The sequence below is a fragment of the Notolabrus celidotus genome, chromosome 24 (genome assembly GCF_009762535.1).
Source record: "Notolabrus celidotus isolate fNotCel1 chromosome 24, fNotCel1.pri, whole genome shotgun sequence".
Classification (NCBI taxonomy): domain Eukaryota; kingdom Metazoa; phylum Chordata; class Actinopteri; order Labriformes; family Labridae; genus Notolabrus; species Notolabrus celidotus.
The window spans coordinates 3,054,621-3,071,676 of record NC_048295.1 but is presented as its reverse complement, the minus strand read 5'-3'; the positions used below and the strand labels follow the sequence as shown (position 1 = coordinate 3,071,676).

The window sequence follows — 17,056 nt, the reverse complement described above, 5'->3', positions numbered from 1 at the left end:
ACCTTGGTTGGTAACAGATGTAATTAACATGCCGTAGCTCCCTCAGAGGGAGGCTACGAGAGAGCGCACTCAGGCAGAGTGAAGGTATTTTGGCCCGTTTCCTGAGTTTGATCAAAAGGAACGATAAATCAGAGGCTTTTTTTTAGGACCATCCAGGGGAGGGTTTGCTGCAAATAGCAGAAAAAAGGAGGGCGTAAATTAATTTCCCTGCCCACTTAAACCCAGTTGGGATGCAAATGTTGCTCTAAAAGCTGCAGCACGGCTAAGCTGGCATGCTTTAGAAGTTGTCTGGTCAGTGAGGACTGGAGGCTGGAGGCTGGAGGCTGGAGGCTGGAGGCAGAGGGGTATGTAAATGTGCTCTGGGTGCTCATTGTTAGGAACCTGAATGGCGCAGTGATTGGGACTGGATAAGAAATCAGGAAATATTCTAGGAGGAAGATGAGTGATTAGGTGCATATTGTTGCCCGATGAAACCGCCATTAACAGACCAGGCAAGAACCATGAATACTCCATGCCAAACTGCTTCTACCATTTATTACACATAATTACATTCTTAAATAAAAACGATTCACCGAACAGTTCCTTGCATAGAGATATTACAATACCAATTTAAAAAAGGAATTATGAAACAAACCAGTAACAAAAATAAATCTTTCTCATTTTTATCCATAATAAAGAACATTATCGTACCCATACGTCATAATATACAAATGATAAATTTGAAACACTTTGTACAGCGAAAGAAAAGGAGAAAGACAACACAGGGAAAAAGGTGGAGAAGGGGAGCGAGGGGGGAGTCGGACAGTTGAAAGGGATCATATCTGAGAAAATGGAGGTGGTGGCGGGGGAGCGGGTGGGTGGGTGGTGGGTTTTTTTTGCGACGGTGAGGGAATGCTGGTAGAAAAAAGGGGGGTGCGTTTGATTTGAAATTCAGACCTGGTGGAAACAGAGGTGGTGCCACACATAGTAATGCGTGCCCTCCTCCTCCTGCTCCCCCCCGCCCTCTCTCTTCCTCTGCTGAGAGCGAGAGCTGCAGTCTGGATCTCTGACTCTCACAAGATGGCATGAAAAACGGTGAAAAACACACAAGGAGAACGGAGTGAGAGTATGTGTGTGTACTTGGGAGTACCTTCAAGTGTTTGTGTGGATTGAGGATGTGCTTGTGCATGAATGTGTGTGTGCATGCATGTCTGTAGTGTGTGTGTGTTGATCTATGTAGCATGTATGTAGAAGTGTGTACATTTGTGCTAAAAACAGCTACTATACAGACTTTGTGATCAGTGTTTCATCACCCAGGGGTCACCGTGTGAAGTGTAGTGTACAAGCGGACAGAAAACATCAGATATGCAAGTGATTTTTCCAAAAATTCAGAGTGCAAATACAAACAGACGAAGAACACACAGGCACAGCAGAATTGACAATCATTCATTAAGATGACACAGAACTGAACCGCATCCTCGGAGACAACATGAAACAACCTTTCCCGGTAAACACATTCACATTTGATATCCCAGTTTTTCGAGCTCTAGGCAAAACTCGCAAGGAGGGGTGTGTGTTTATGTCAAGTCCAGATTTTAAACTGCCTTTCATTTCATTATTCACATGTCTTGGCTTCTCAAAGTCTCGATTCAACATGAAAAACAACAACACATTCAGTGTTTTTTCAGTCCAAAAGCCTCAGCTGTTTGTGATCGGCACAGAATATGAACACATTCCCACACATTCGCAAGCATTCAGTTTCACAGGAGAGTGCCCTCCGTTTAAATACTGAAACACACAAGTAGAGCTGCCATTGATGATACAAATTTATCCCACGGGTTTAAACTGCTGTCCTTCATTTTATCTTCCACTTGAAGAGTCGGGCTTTGCAGCAGAACCACGAACCTGCTCGAACCTGCTCGTGACATTCTCGTCTGGACCGGGCATTTTAAATCTGAAATGTGTGCCGTTATCTTTGACTTTCAGTGACGCCAACAAGCACAAAGAACGACTGGTTGGATAGAGAAGTCGTGGCTTTGATAGCACTGATAGTGTTGTAGCCATTGGCTTTATATAACGGTGGACGACATGACATCTCCAAGTAAGTGAAGCCAAAAGAAGATTGTTGATTTGATGGTTCTTAGGATTATCTTGCTAGCTTTTCCTGCAGCATGAGGTATGTTTAGAGTACTTCCCCTGATCTGCTTGGAAGATGATCTACTTGACATCAAACTATCAAACATGTTCAGATATCCTGCATGATGCCATTTCCACGGCTCCACCAGCAAGATCCCTTCTGTGCACGCCTTGGCTCCAGTGCAAAGTGTCAACACACATCACTGTTGTGTTTTTGCTTTTCTTACGATGAAGGAGAAGGAGGCATGTCGTCCATGTTTATATAAAGTCAGTGGTTCTGGCTGTGACCTGCATCGTCTGTCTGAGTCCCTGGTTTACTGAAAAACAAACCAGTTGTTTAAACTTGTACCAGTTCATATCGTGGTCATGTCTTTGCAAGTGAAGGCCTGTCCCTGGATGTTAAAAATAAAAAGGACGCTTGTTTGTTTGCAAGTTGAGTCAGTAAGCATTTGATATTTATGCAGGGGGTGATACAGCTCCTACTTCCAGTGCTGCAGACAGATCATGACTAGATATGATTGAGCTGGGCTGCATTCATACCCGAAATTGAAATGCGCCTCTGGTATACAGAGTGAAATCAATTTTGTGGCTCCCTTGCCAAAAAGCAGACTGCTGTGTGCCTCACTCTGCCTCCAAAGTATTAAAAAAGTCTTGTTAAATAAATAAAAAATAAACACCTCGACACAGTTTTTCCCAAAAGACTTCGCAAGAACCCGACAATCTTTTGTCCAAGCTGCCTTTTTGTAATTCGTGTGTGCATGAGTTGAGTCATCCAGAAGTCTTTTCTGAGCGTGTGTGAGATGTGAAGTGCAAAATTTAGATTGTATGTGTGTGTGTGTCTTAATGGGGAAGAGCTAGATCATCACGGACAAGGTTAATTCCAGTTGTCCAGCAGTGTATGGATGTGTATCATGTGTGTGGGTTTCACTCGAGCTGATAGGGCGGTTATCACTGCTGACTGAGCAGATCCCTTCCTCCCTGCACCCATTTTCAGCCACCCACTGGAAATCTGCACTCATGACCTCGAGCTGGTCCAGAACGACCAGTTAAACGTCAAAAGCTACCAGCCGTGACTTGCTAGTTATTCCAAGTCCAACCACTCATTTCTAATGTGAAAAGAGACGACTGAATGAACACAAATGGTGTCTGGTATGATCTTACCAACCACACTCAGGGTTCTCATTGGCCTGGCAACATGTACAGACTAACAACAGATACATTCACATTGATTCGCTCAGAGAAGAGCCACCCAATTGATTGAATTTATGTGTCTTCCTTCAAGTCCTTCCGTGTCCAGCAGGGCAGAAATCTGCATTCAGACATATATGAATGATCAGGAAGTCAGCAGGAATGTTCTTGGATGTGCATAGGGCCCGATTAGGAGAGTGTCGAATGCTGCTTTTCTCTGAGATTAAGTCTGGAAGAGATCTGCATGGTTGGTGTGAACGGGACAAAACCCTCCTCGACCCAGTGGCTCGTTGGTCGCCAATCACTCTCAAAGGCCGAAGAGATCATTTCAGGCTTCCACAGTAGACACTTGTGTTTTTTTTGGCTGCATCTATTTCCAATGTGTTCTTCAAAACGGTCCTCTCAATCGTCTGTTTGAACAAATATGAGAATCTTCTCTTAGAAACGATATAGCCTTTATCATACATAGTGATCTTGTTTGCGTTCGGTGTGCTATCGCAGTCAGCTCGCTGCTTCGACTTGTGCATGTGGCCACCCACACTTATATGGCGTGTGATAGCCAACGTTTGGTGAGTCCCCGGTTGTCTCCCAGTTCAAGACAAAAGGGGCATTTTTACAAAAAGTTTGCAAAGAGTCAATTGTGCAACAGTTCCTGACAACATGTCTTAACAGCAGAGATCCAGGAGAGGAGGAAACACTCTGAGGAGCCATCTAGCATCTCTTGGGATGCTGGGTTTCAGCTGACATTCTGGGAGATGAACAGTCTTCCCCAGAGTAGATTAGTTAGCCTCATCCAGCGGTGACCCTCAATGGATGATGTTCATAAAGCAAGTCAGTCCTCCAGATGACCTCAATCAGTCTTCACAAAACATCAGAGCAACACACTCCCATCTTCAAGTCTTGGAAATCCAATCAACTTCTCTGTTCAGGCAAGTCCTCCAGTGCAATCGAATCAGAGGGTTTATAAATGGGTCCTGTTGATAGATCTGACAGGGTCAGATGAAAAATTATCAAAGTATTGCCCATCCAGTGTGTGATGGTAAACCCTTTGTCGAATCCCAACAGGAGGAAGCCATCTTTCTCCCCTCCACACCCTGGTAGACAATGCTGTTAAGCTACAGTTTGAGACGATCTGTCCTCCTCAGCTCGAGGTAAATATACAAACACCTGTTCCTCTCTTGGTGCACGAAAACTGCTTCACAAGTGGTCCATTGTGGCGTTGGTGAGCTTGCTGGTACTTTGTTTTTGAGTGCCGCTGAACGAAACAGGTTTGACATTTTGGAGGCGTTCCAGAGACTGAAGTGACAACTACAGCAATGGACTGCCAACTACAGGCACGTGGTCCAGCATCCATCGCGTGACAGCCCCTCTGTGACACATATGAAAGGGTGGGATGGAGCATCTGTATTGTCCACGTGTCAACGCTTGTGAGGTGGCGGCGTGTCACCGTGGAATCATGGACCAACTGCTCGAGCACAGATTGACAGAGCCGTTTTGGACTCGTCTATCCGCCTGTAGTCAGCGTCCCTGAGTGGCGCCTCCTTCTCAAGTCCAGAAATCTGTTGTGTTGTCGAGTCCTTCCCCCAGCCTCTCTCTCTCTCTCTCTTAGATCCATGGTGTTATTTTTCTGCAGATGATGCTCCCCTCTCCTTCCACTCCATCCTCCTCCATCCTCCTTCCCCTCTCTTCCACTCCCGCTGACCTCTCTCAAATCCCTCAGATGTGCCTCTTCATGTGTAGCGCCAAGTGATCCGACCGCGAGAAACACCTGCAACCAAAGGGAGAGAGAGAAAACAGAGAGCAGCTTGTTAGCTTGTTACCAATGCAAGGGGGAAGAAGTTTGTTTTGTCGATGGAGCTAAACGTCGCTGTTAGCTAGTGAGTGCTGAGCCACTAATGCACACGCAATTAGTATATGTGTAACTAATTCATAATCAGCATTTTCAGCAGCACTCCTAATGACTTCAGCTGCGCCATGAATAACTAGAGAGCACGCAGATGGATCTGTTGGAACAGTGTGGAAGAGGGGGCGGAATAAAAAAGCAGCACACAGAAACATGTGCTGGAAAACGATAGCTAAATTAGATGAATCGAAGCCTCTCATCTGAAATCAGGCTTGCAGGATTGCTGGGGCACGGCTGCCGAGTGAAAAATGAAATTACCCTGGAAGTACACTGGCCTATTTCTTTTCCAGCGCGGGTGTTAAAAAAGGTTGATTATTTCAACTTGATTGCCAAAAATTGACATAATGTATGCTTCAGCTGGTGTTTTGTGTATTCCACGCATGCTTACATAAATATGCAGCCATTTTAAAAGAGACCGACTTTTTCATCACCATTACTGGATAAACAGCGTTCTGCTGAATGCCTGCTGAACTAATACTACAGCTCGGCTCCCAAGAGGAGGCAAGTGTTGCTTTCTTTTAGGTAATTGGGAGCTGCGTGTTCTTGTGATTACTGTGTTAGGGAATATTTGAGAAGGAGACTTGTTTAGTAGTTTACCAAAGTGGTTCAGTTTAATAATGTCTGGCAGAAGAAAGGAAACACTACAAATTGCTGCCAAAGTGCTGCATTTTCTGAATGTTCCTTCAAATGTTTTGATGGAGGGCCAGGAAATGTGTTGGAACTGAGGGGCGAGTTGAAGGAAATAAGCACAGAAAAATAACATTGTGTTCACATAGTGTAGTTGTGAACACTATGGAGAAACACACAAAGTCCAAAGGAGGTTTGTTTCACAGTAATCCAATGTGGTTTTGATGCAATAATGTTTGGCAGAAAGAGGAACCGGTGCAGATTGCTGCCAAATTGCTGCATTTTACTCCAAATCTCAGGATACATGTTGAGGGAGTTTAACTGTATATTGTACTCTTAAACTGACTGCAGATTCAGCCTTAAAGCTACAGTGAGGAACTTTCAGCTTGTGTCGACTTTGGCGCCCCCTGTGGACAAAGTGATACCTCTTATTTCTTTGCTAGTTGCTCCAGTACATGTGCAAATAATACAAACATCTCAGCCGGCTGTCTTTCATTGGTCAAATATCTGTAGATCTATAACAGTGTGGACAGTCTACACTCAAGTAGAAGTACATCTTCTTGTGTAGGATGTCATAAGTTGCTCTTATACCTTGTGTGTGTAGTGTTTCCTGTTTTATTTTATAGTATACTCCTCATGTGCCTGGTCTTATTCTACTTCCTGTATTCCCCTCCAATTTGATTGCCCCTCATAAGTTTGACCCATGTCTGTGTCACCTTGCCTCTGTGTTTCCTCCCTTCTGGTCCCCCCCTTTATGTCTTAAGTGTTATACTCCTTAGTTGGACTTTGTGGGGTGTATTGTTCTTTAATTATCCCTCTGATCATGTCCTCATCTTCTGTAGCCTGTAAATAAAAGGCCCTTTAAACACAAAGCCTCAGACTCCAGCTCTTCACTTCTGCAACTGTTGATTTTTTTTGTGCCACCAGTTTGAAATTGGCTCTTTCCACTGAGACAGAAGCAACTGTCTGAGATGTCAACATGAATCAGTGTTTGGCCAAGAGGGGGAGTTACACTGTGATGAGCCACCAGTCATCTGTCTTACTGTCACACCTGCATGTGCATCTGTGTGTGAGTCTGTGTGTGTCTGTGTGTGTGTGTGTGCACGCTGACAAACACACATGAGGTAAAATGAATGGCTCGGGAGACAAGCACAGGAGTTATTCTATGTGTGTGTAGTGTGTGTGTGTTCGGTGAGACAGATGGTAAAGTATGAGTCACGACTCGGGGGCACGACACCAGCTGGCACACCGTGGGTCTGTCTCCCCCTCCCCACCTCCACCACCCTCAATCTTCCACCCTGTCTTCTCTGTCTCCCCTGTTTCCCCCTCTTCCTTCATCTCAGCAGGGTGTGTGTTTGTGAGTGTGTGATGGGCTGGAGGGGTTGGGCCCCTTGTGACACATGACAGAGGTGGGCCCGAATTAGGGATGTGCCTGCAGGGGAGGGAGGGAGGGAGGGAGGGAGGGGAAGGCAGCATCGGAGGGGGGGATACTGTATTTACTGTCTGTCCAGCTGAGGCCTGATTAAGTTGACTCTGTCTTGCCCTCTGCTCCCTCCTTCACACACTCATACACACACACACATATGCACAAATGGTGTGGACACACACACTAGCACTGAGGCAGAGTACCCCAGGTGAAGAGGGACTTCTTTTTGTCCTCTCATAATGAACACATACATGATTCAAGAGGTCGTATGTTCAATAACTTAAGCATTGTCACGTATTCTCAAAGAGGCTGCATTGTTCTTGAAGCAGTTTAATATCAGTAACTACTTTGAAAATGAGTGATATGTTTGTGATATGTTTATTTCAATTTATGGAGAAGTTTGGCTTTTTTATGATTTCAAATAACCCCTCTATAGGACAAAGTAAAAATACATTAAATTATATGTTTAACATGCTTTAAAAAATCTATTTTGGCAAAACTGTAAGTGCATAAAACAAATAAAGTGTTGAAAAAGACTCACAAGTTAAAACTAAATGTTAAAAAAGAAGAAAAAAATGACAGTATGCCAACTTTTTAAATATATGAGGTTGTTTGTGTCACAAAATACAGAGGAATTAAATAAAATGAAAAACAAATGTCTAGTTTTAAGTGTTTATTTTAATATGTATATGTCACATATTTTTTTACCAAGAATAAAAATAATACAAGGTTTCAAAATGTTAAAAAAGTGAGCCTTGTAAAAAATGTGACTCTTTGCATGTGTAAAAAATACAAAAACAAATTGACTGTTCATGTGGATTAAATATTATTCTGTTAAACTTTGCATTAAAAAATGCATTGGGACATTTTTATAAAAGAGAAATAGTCTTAAAATGTTTAAATAAACAAAAAGATTCTTAAATATTGATTTTAAAAAGTCCATGTCTAGTAGAACTTTAAAGCAACAATTAATTAAAAAATCCACTATTTGGATATTGGTACACAAGTTGTTGTTGTGTCAAGATATACAACAAACAAATGCATAAATACAAAGTTTCACTCAATAATTAAAGGAATGAATTATGAAGTTTAAACAGTTTGACACATGAATGTTTGTTGGAGCTTCTGGAATAATTAAAGCTGTGAAAAAGAAAAAGTAACTCCTACATGTACGTGTTGGGACCTGCTTTGTTGTATAAGACGTCTTCACCATAACTTATTCATTATTGACCTTTTGTTTCAGTCAGAATGTGTTTTCTTTGGGGATTTAATTCACTGCAAGGACTCACCACACTTCTTAAAACACGCTGTGATTTTTCTGAAGCTATAGGTTTTACAGTTCCAAAATAATCCTCCCTCTCAAATCTTCACCTGGGGCCCTTTGCCTTAAATACTATGGAGGCTCCTGCAGACAATATTGCTCAGAGCTCCCCGAGGTGTCACAGCGGGCCACATCACAGACAGAGAGTGTAATTAAAACAGGAGTAAAGATTTTTCTGTCGGAGTTGAGCTCCATCTCTTTGTAGCGAGTAATGGCCGCCGCGTGTTTGATGATTTTGTCACCGGGGCCATGTTTAGGGAGCACGACAAATTAACATTTTTTGCTGTGGTTCATAATTAAACAGAAGCCGTGGTGACTAATTAAGAAGCGGAGTGGTGGGCAAATTGCATCAGATTTAGTCTTCAAAGTGACACCTCTGAGGAAGATTAAAGGGAGATGTTCAGGTTTGTTAGGCGGGGAAGAGGAGGGGGCACAAGTTCAATTTCTGCACACTCTTTTAAAAAACAAACAATGCTGGAGGTGAGAAAGAGCAGGCATCATCACTCAGTCTCACTCATCTTTAAGGATCATGTGTGTGGGTGACTGCTCTCAGGGTCAGGTTTGCTGCCCTCAAGGTCAGATGGGTCTTGGATCACAGGGATCAGACCAGGAGTCATGCGGTTAAGGGGATAGTCTCTGCAATCAAGGGGCGAATTGGAGGCTTTATTTACAGTAACATAACAACCTGTAGTTTGGGTCACATTGGCTGGAGAGACACTTCAATTACACTAAAGCACCAAAACAATACAATCTAGTTGTTTGTACTTTGATTCTGCAGATTCTAAAAATATAAAGCATTGGTAAACACACTTTTATACATTATAACGATAGGCAAACATGCCAGTCTATGCATACTAATGTCTGCACTGTGCATGAACTCCAAGGGATAAAAAGTAGGCCCCAAAAAAGTTCAAATTAATATTCAACACGAGGGATGTGTGATGGTGCTAATGGCTTCTCCAGTCATTTTACACCTCCGTCCCAGAGTGAAAGCAGCCTCCATATCAAGGCCATGCAACACCATGTGAGAGGGATGCTCTATTAATATGCAGCACAGGGTTTAATGTGGGTATAAAGCATTCGGATTCCCATTGAAACACAGAGCAGGTTTGGTCTTGCATGTGTTGCAGAGGAACGCACATTAGTAATCCTGCCAGCGCACTTTCAAACTGGGTCAGCACCAAACACATCCAGGGTGTGTTACCGGCATCTTGTAGCGCTGTTTTACTAAACCAAACTGTGTACTAAACACAATGTGGAGACGTGGGGGCCTGCTGTGTGAGTGGAAGTACTTCAAATAACCTCTCGGAAAGTGGAAGAAAAACATATAAGGGAGAGGGAGAAGGAGGCTGAGATGTGTTTTGACAGACCTGTCACAGTGGTTGCACTTAAAAGGCTTGGCGCCGGTGTGTTTGCGGTAGTGCCTCGTCAGCTCGTCGCTCCGGGCGAATCGCCACTCGCAGCCCTCCCACGAGCACTTGTACGGCTTCTCACCTGGGGAGGAAAGAAAAACAACGCATAAGCACTGGTTCTGATCGCTCATCTGGCAATCACACGTCTGTTTGGATGCAGGAAAAACCACTGTGGTACCAACGTGGACCGAGGAGTCCAAATATTTGAGTCTTATATTTTGAGATTCTGAGGTCTACCTGCAGACATTTTTCTATCTTCTGTTTTTAAGGGCTGGGAAGAGAGCAGAGCAATGTTAACCACTGTGATGGAGAAGCTCCCACTGGTGTCGGATCTTGCTGAACACGCAGAAGAGGAGTGGAGGAGTGGAGCGAGTGGAGAGGAGGAGAAGGAGGATGAAAGGGGGGGAGGAGGAGGGATTAGAGGCAAGGTGGATGAGAGAGCGAGAAGAGGAGGTGAGATGAGACCAGGAGAAGGGGGAAAGTGGAGTAGGAGAGAAGTGCGGCAGAAGTGGATTAAGGCAGGAGAGGAAGGAAGGGAGGAGGGGGGGGGTGATAATTAGGCCAGTCACACGGCATAATGGCAAGGAAGCCACAGTCTGCCAGCTGCGTCCAGTTTCAAACATGTCACCTGCATCAGTCACATCCCATCTGGACCTCAAACAGTCACACTGACACACTGACCAGCTCTGCATGAGTGATCGCAGCACAAAAACGGGCTTAATGTGCTGAATGTGATTATCAAAAAGAAGCTAAATCAATGGATCAAGTGCTTTGTGGAGACTGAGACGAGTATTGTATGAAGAAAGTCTTGATTTGGTGCTATTATGTGTACCAGCTGGTGGAGAAACTCAAGCATTGTGTGCAGATTTGAGGATGGGGCAGGAGGTGCAAAAAATCAATAATGCATACAGTACTTTTGTGTTCCAATTAAAGGTACATTTCTCTCTTTTTAATGCTGCTTATTCGACCTGGAAATTCATGGCAAAGACCCCCTGAAATGCACACGCCAAGGCAAACAGGAAACAACACAAACCTCCCAACATGTGACCCGCTGAAGCACTTTCTATTAAATATGCTCGGCGAGCAGCCATGTTACTGTGCACTCCATTAACGGGAATCATGTATGGCTTGACGGTGAGAAGCAGAGGTGCAGTAGGTGACAGCCGTGATGAGGTGATAAATGAACGGAGTGAGAAAGGAATGACCTCGGGTAGGCAGTCATGAAATGGCATCAAAACAGCACTAATGAATACAAATTGATCACACTTCATTTGTCATGACTCGGCCTCACATTTGTTCCTCTTTAAGCACATCATCTTAGCGGCAGACGCGTCAATTTGATGCCAACGATATGTGAAAGTAGCTTATTTCTAAAACAGAATTAATTTTCTTGAAGATAAAGTTTAAGTGCTTCAAATTTAATGATCCAGGGTGATCCATCCTCCCATCCATTAATACCCCTTACCCTCAGTCTCCATTAATCTAATGCATATTATTATTGAATGCATTCATTTGCCTCTAAATCTTAAAAACATGGAGTGTGGGATATATTTATTTCAGAACATTTAGCATTACAGCAGATTAAATTGAAGCAGATTGTCAGACATATCAAGGAATTAGTCATATCCCCTCAAATCTATGAATGACACTCTATTCAACACATATCTAATGTAAAATTAGACATGTCTCCCTGTTTCTGCGTACTGTATGAGTTTAATTAATGTAGTATATGTGGAAGTTAAAGTTGAGGTGTTAAAGATCCAGGAATTAGCCTCATCCCGTCCTACATATCCATGCCTGTCTCCCGTTGTTGATTCTTCATACTGAAACACCGCGAGCAGCAGGTCTGGGCCATCCCGGTGCTGGCCAATGAAATTCCCGAGAGGCAAGGATGCCTGAATGTGTTGCCTAGCAACCTGAGCAAGGGGGTGGAGTGTACATATGTGTGTGTGTATGTGTGTGTGTGTGAAGGAGAGAGAGAGAGAAAGAAGGGGAGGGGAGGGGAGGGTGCGTTGAAACATGAGGAGGCAGTAGTCGGTGCAGCTGGCTGGATCTGGCAACGGCACGCCGCCATGCCACCGGCCAATTACCGAGCACGCTGGCAGAGTACGGAGGCAGTTGCCTAGCGACGGTAACCGTAGAGCCGAGCGGGGCGAGGGGGAGGGATGGGGAGGGTAGTAGTGGTTGTGGTGGTGGTAGTAGTGGTAGTGTAGAAGGAATGGGAAGCAAGGGAGGGGGGGGGGGGGGCACTAAGAGACCAGAGCCTGAAGCGGTACATCACCGCTCAGCTACCGACTCCTCCAACGATACGCTGCCCCCCGTCGCCTAGCAACAGAAACCCCCCCCCCTACCCTCCATCACCACTTCCTCCTCCATGCTCCTCTCCCTCAAGATGCCCTCGCACAAACAGGCGAGCAGAGCAGGTGTGTGTGCCTCCTCAAGTATTCAGATTAGGGAGGAAAACAATGTAACACACAGGCTGATTGATCGGTAATTTCAAATGTCAATCAGCGTCTTAATCCCCGGGATTAGCCTGAACTCAGCTGCATAATCTGATTATGCTCTGTTACTTTTTGGATTACTTTGCCTGCTCAACATATAAGAAAGATTCTGAAGCTAAGTGGATTATTTCTGCTCATTTAAGAGACAGTGCTGTTGTTAAAACCATTATTCAATCTGCAGAAATCATTCACTCACAAGGTCAGAATCCTGCTTTTCCCTCTTTTTCAAACATGCAATCACACTTTTCTCATACATAATCTGATAACTTAGTGTTTCCTGAGTCACTGTAATCCCATTATGTGTAATCTATGACTTCCGAATGCTCTCACTCGCGCGCGCACACGCACACACGCACGCGCTCGCTGCAGCCACTCAGGTGCCAGTGTTGAAGTTAATTGCATTCCCTCCATTAGCTGAAGCTGAGGCAGGGCACGCGGGTCTCTGAGGTCATTAGAGAGGCTCTCGGAGAACGCTTTATGGCACCGCACTCACAAGTAGCGCCGCTATTGTTGAGACGAGGGAGAGAAAGAGGAAGAGAGAAACAGGTTAAGAGGAAAAGATGGAGGAACTGAAGTGCATTAGAGAGGCTTGAGCACGGTGGAAAACAAGGCTGAGGGACGGGACGCTGCACCACTCCAGCCACTAATTTATCCAAAACATATTTAAACACATTTATTATAACTTTCATAATCAACCATGTCCTCAAGCTTTAGGAGTTTTTTGCATCTATCACTGATGAGTGATCCAAGCTGTAGGTATTTACTGTAAGTCTTCAAGTCAGCCTTACAAGGGGAAGAGAACTCACAGACTGCCTGATCTTTAGAGCTCATCTGAAAAAGCTGGATCCTGTTATAGTCCAAGTCCAAACATTTAAATGCCAAGACTGATTTGTAAAGCTAGTGTGCCGCTTATGGCTGAGGCCAGCTGTCACTCACAACCACAGGACCAAGAGGATGAAGGATGGAGAGACATGGTGATCGCCTGAAACAAAGCCGTGCAAAAGTCTGCAAAGTTAATCAAAGACTGATGCAGATTTTGAAGTGTTAAAGCGTTAAATATCAGTTATTGTTGAGTGTCCTTAGGTCCCAATCACACATGCTTAACAGCTTGGCATTGGTTGCAGCCACTTCCAATATGGCGGCCATATTGGGCCTCTTTAGAAACCAGTGGGCGATGTCTCTCTGAGGCCACGGCCATGTTTTATTCAATCTGTGGTTTCAGACGGAGGCTAACCTGAGGGTTTGTAAGTTAAATAAGAGGTTTTAGCTTCTAACTCATGCAAAATATAGACTTGTAGAGCTAAAAATCAGCATAAGAGGGATTTATTAAATCTAAAAAGTACCTGACAACATCAGTTTCTAGGTTATGTAACAGAGTGTCTTCAAAAATATCAGCCAAATCATTTAGCTGTCCTTAAATATTTGAACCTTAACCTTAAAGTTGCAGCTTCAAAAAATGACAGGCATTCAATCTCTGCAACTTCAGTGTCCAAAAAATAACATCATGCATTTCCACGAAGACCACAAGCACCGTCCTGAATTCATAGAAGACAAGTTTAATATTGGTCAGGGAAATTGCAGCTCCATATTTTCCTCAAATAGTTGGCCTGAGCTTAAAGAGGAAGAGCGAGACTGTGGCAACAAAGCAGAGCAATAAAAGATTGCAAGAGAGGAGCATATACGGAGACAGACGTGTTATGAAAGACTGATACAGAATGAAGCAAGAGAGAGAGAGAGAGAGGGAGGAAGAGTGGGATAACAGACGGAGCGAGAGAGCGAGGCAGACGAGGAGCAGAGGGAAAGAGGGATAGAGAGAGGGAGAGAGGAAAGGCAGCATAACCCGACAGTCCTCGTGTTTTACCCGTTCCCTCACCCTGCCCAAAATCTAATTGTACCATTCCTTATCTTCCATAAGCCTATTCACAAAAAGCTCTACAGGGCACTGTCATTTCAACTCAGCCCGTCTAATTCCAGATTAAATCGTAGCCTTTTCTCCGTCAGTAATTTATGGAAATAACAACTAAGAAAAAGAGGATTTGAGTAATGACATCTTTAAACTTGTCAGGATAATGGCTCAGTGAATGGGGGAGCCTGTGGCACTGCTGTCTCTTTTCTGAAGAGGGTCGCTCGTACTGTACCTCCCCCGTTCCTCTCTTCTGTCTTCATCTACTCTTTGTTTCACTTCACGTCACTCTCTTCCCTCCTATCCCGCGTTTTCTACCGGCTCTATTGTTTTTTTTTTTCTTTTGTCATCTTTTGTCGACATTTTCCCCTTTTATCATTCTACCTTCCCCGGTTCGAATAACAAGACAGATGTTCTTTGAGTAGGTGCTTTTATCAGAAGCACCTTACGTGACAGAGATAAGCCTTGGGGGAGGGCTCCTGCAGAAATGGAGAGCCTTAAAGGTGCTATATGCAACATTTAGGGACGTTTAACCGCTATCATATCAATTTAAAACAATTAACTGGGTTCTCAAAGGAGTCAGATTATCTTAGAGGGATTGTGATCAGACATGGATCGCTCTCAGATTATATTGTGCAAAAACAATTAGCTGGTAGGACAAAAAAGATAATCCAATTAAGAGTTTGAGTCACTGTTGTTGCATAAATATTAAACATTAACTCTTTAAGCTTCTCTGATTAGAGTAGCTACGGTTCAAATGTTTGATATCAAGATAAACTGAGTTCTTAAACTTTTGTGGATTCACCAGATTCAACAGGAGTCACCTTTACTGTTCCTTTAAATATTGAAGTTTTAAGCAGACTGGTTGACTGACCTGCAGGCCTACATTGTTAATGCTGCTCCAATGCTTAAAGTGGAGACCTTAGATACTTAACCTGACTAGGAATGAAGTCTCCTCTGCACACATAAAATGCTCCTGAAACAATGAATGTCAGAAACACTTTGCATAAAAATCAAAGCTATGTTCTGTTTTTGGTAAATTAAGTCTTGATACAAGTTGAACTAGGTAACAGGATAATTGAGATGCTTGTATGAATATTGTGACAGACCAGAATCAGCAGTGCTGGTCTTACAGAGCCGGCCCAGTTGGCCTAGAGTCCAGGCCGAGGGGTTGCAGACGAGACACACTGGGGAAATCAATGCCTGCATGTCTGTGCCCTTTGTTCCAGTCACGCTGATGCCTAAACCTGTGGCGTTGCACCATCAGTGGTGTGATCACACATACAGATTACTTTCCTCCTTCGTATCATACAACACTTGATTTTATTTATATCCTCATGCGTGAAATAAAAGTGGGACAGCAGCGCGGCAGGAAAGGAAGTCGTGTTTGGACTTTGAATGGAGACGGCTCGGTGATCCATCAACCATTAAGTGAAAGGATTCAGGTAGTGGGTCGGGGAGAATCACATTTGCGTCGCTTTAACTTCATTTAACGTGATGGACGCTTTCTGCTGTACCTCAAACGGTTAAAACACAAAGAAACATCTGTTCAGTATACATTCAGTTTGATATTCTGAGTCTTCATGCATGAGCAAAGCTGAATACCTAAGAGATGTCATTTTAATCTAATTTTACCCTGATTGCCTCTCTTAGACAGGGGGGAGTGCTACACACACATTGTTCACACCTTCCTGAGCAGACCACAACAGAAACACCAAAGAGTCCAAATCAACACCCCTATAATGTGTGTGGTGTGAACGAGGCCCAAAGGCACCGGGGTGCTGAACCCTAACCTCCCTAATTAATAACAGCAAACACAGATGCCAAGCAACAATTTTCCTTTTCCCTCTCCCTCCATTATCAGAAGAACCATGCAGATGGCCCCGCTTATGGTCTGCCTCCACAGATTAGAATACACCATTACACTGGAAACATATTTCCCTCCTCTTAATCCTATTGCCACCCTTACAGATTCTCCAACCTCAGATTGAGAACCACTGACCTAGACTTATAGAACGCACAGAGGACGGGGGAGCCTGAAATAAACCGGGGAAATGGCGCCCTATCCAGGTCAATCCATCCATCACTGCGCAGTTACTCAGATGGAGGACAGCTCCTCGACAGGGGTCTGAGTGGTTTGGGATTGAGATGGAAGAGCGGGAGAGTTATAGCTCCTGAACCCTCCCCCCTTCCTTCTTGTGAAGAACCTTGACAAGGAGGACCTGTCCTGGTTCAGCGCAGAGATATACTTAAGTAGAAGAAGTGGGAGAAGAGACGTGGGATCTCTTAGAGTTCGGGTTGTATCATCCTCGTTGACCAAAATAAAGGTCCAGGACTCCACGGCACTTCTCATATTCTCATAACTCTCTTTGTTCTGCTTCTATGTTCAGGAAATACACCCGGCCCATGTTTTCATCAGCGTGGAGGAGTCATTTAGCTTCAGGATTGAGTCTTTTAAGCCTGTCACCAACAATGAGTGTCAATCAGTTTCATTACCAGCAGGTGTATTAGGAGGAAACCTCTTGCTGCTTCGCTGAAAGTCACATTGGGTGACACCTGAATGTACAATCTGAAACTTCAGCAGCTAACATGCATATTCATAAACTTAATGTTGTGTAAAAATATGGTACTCACACTGAAAGCCAATGCATTTACATCTT

The 17,056-nt window shown here is 44.0% G+C and overlaps 1 protein-coding gene across 2 annotated transcripts in view; it reads right to left on the bottom strand.

Moving 5' to 3' along the window:
* Nucleotides 1-519: 519 nt before the first annotated feature.
* klf7a (Kruppel-like factor 7a) overlaps nt 520-17,056 on the bottom strand; it is a 39,768-nt gene continuing 23,231 nt past the window's right edge. The window contains exons 3-4 of one of the 2 annotated variants that reach the window (XM_034677565.1): nt 9,951-10,074; nt 520-5,071 (exon numbers count right to left, since the gene is read on the bottom strand). In XM_034677565.1, coding sequence (XP_034533456.1) covers nt 5,020-5,071; nt 9,951-10,074 — 176 coding nt within the window. In that variant the 3' untranslated portion in view covers nt 520-5,019. The remainder of the gene's footprint in view (nt 5,072-9,950; nt 10,075-17,056) is intronic. The other variant, XM_034677566.1, reaches the window with a different exon arrangement.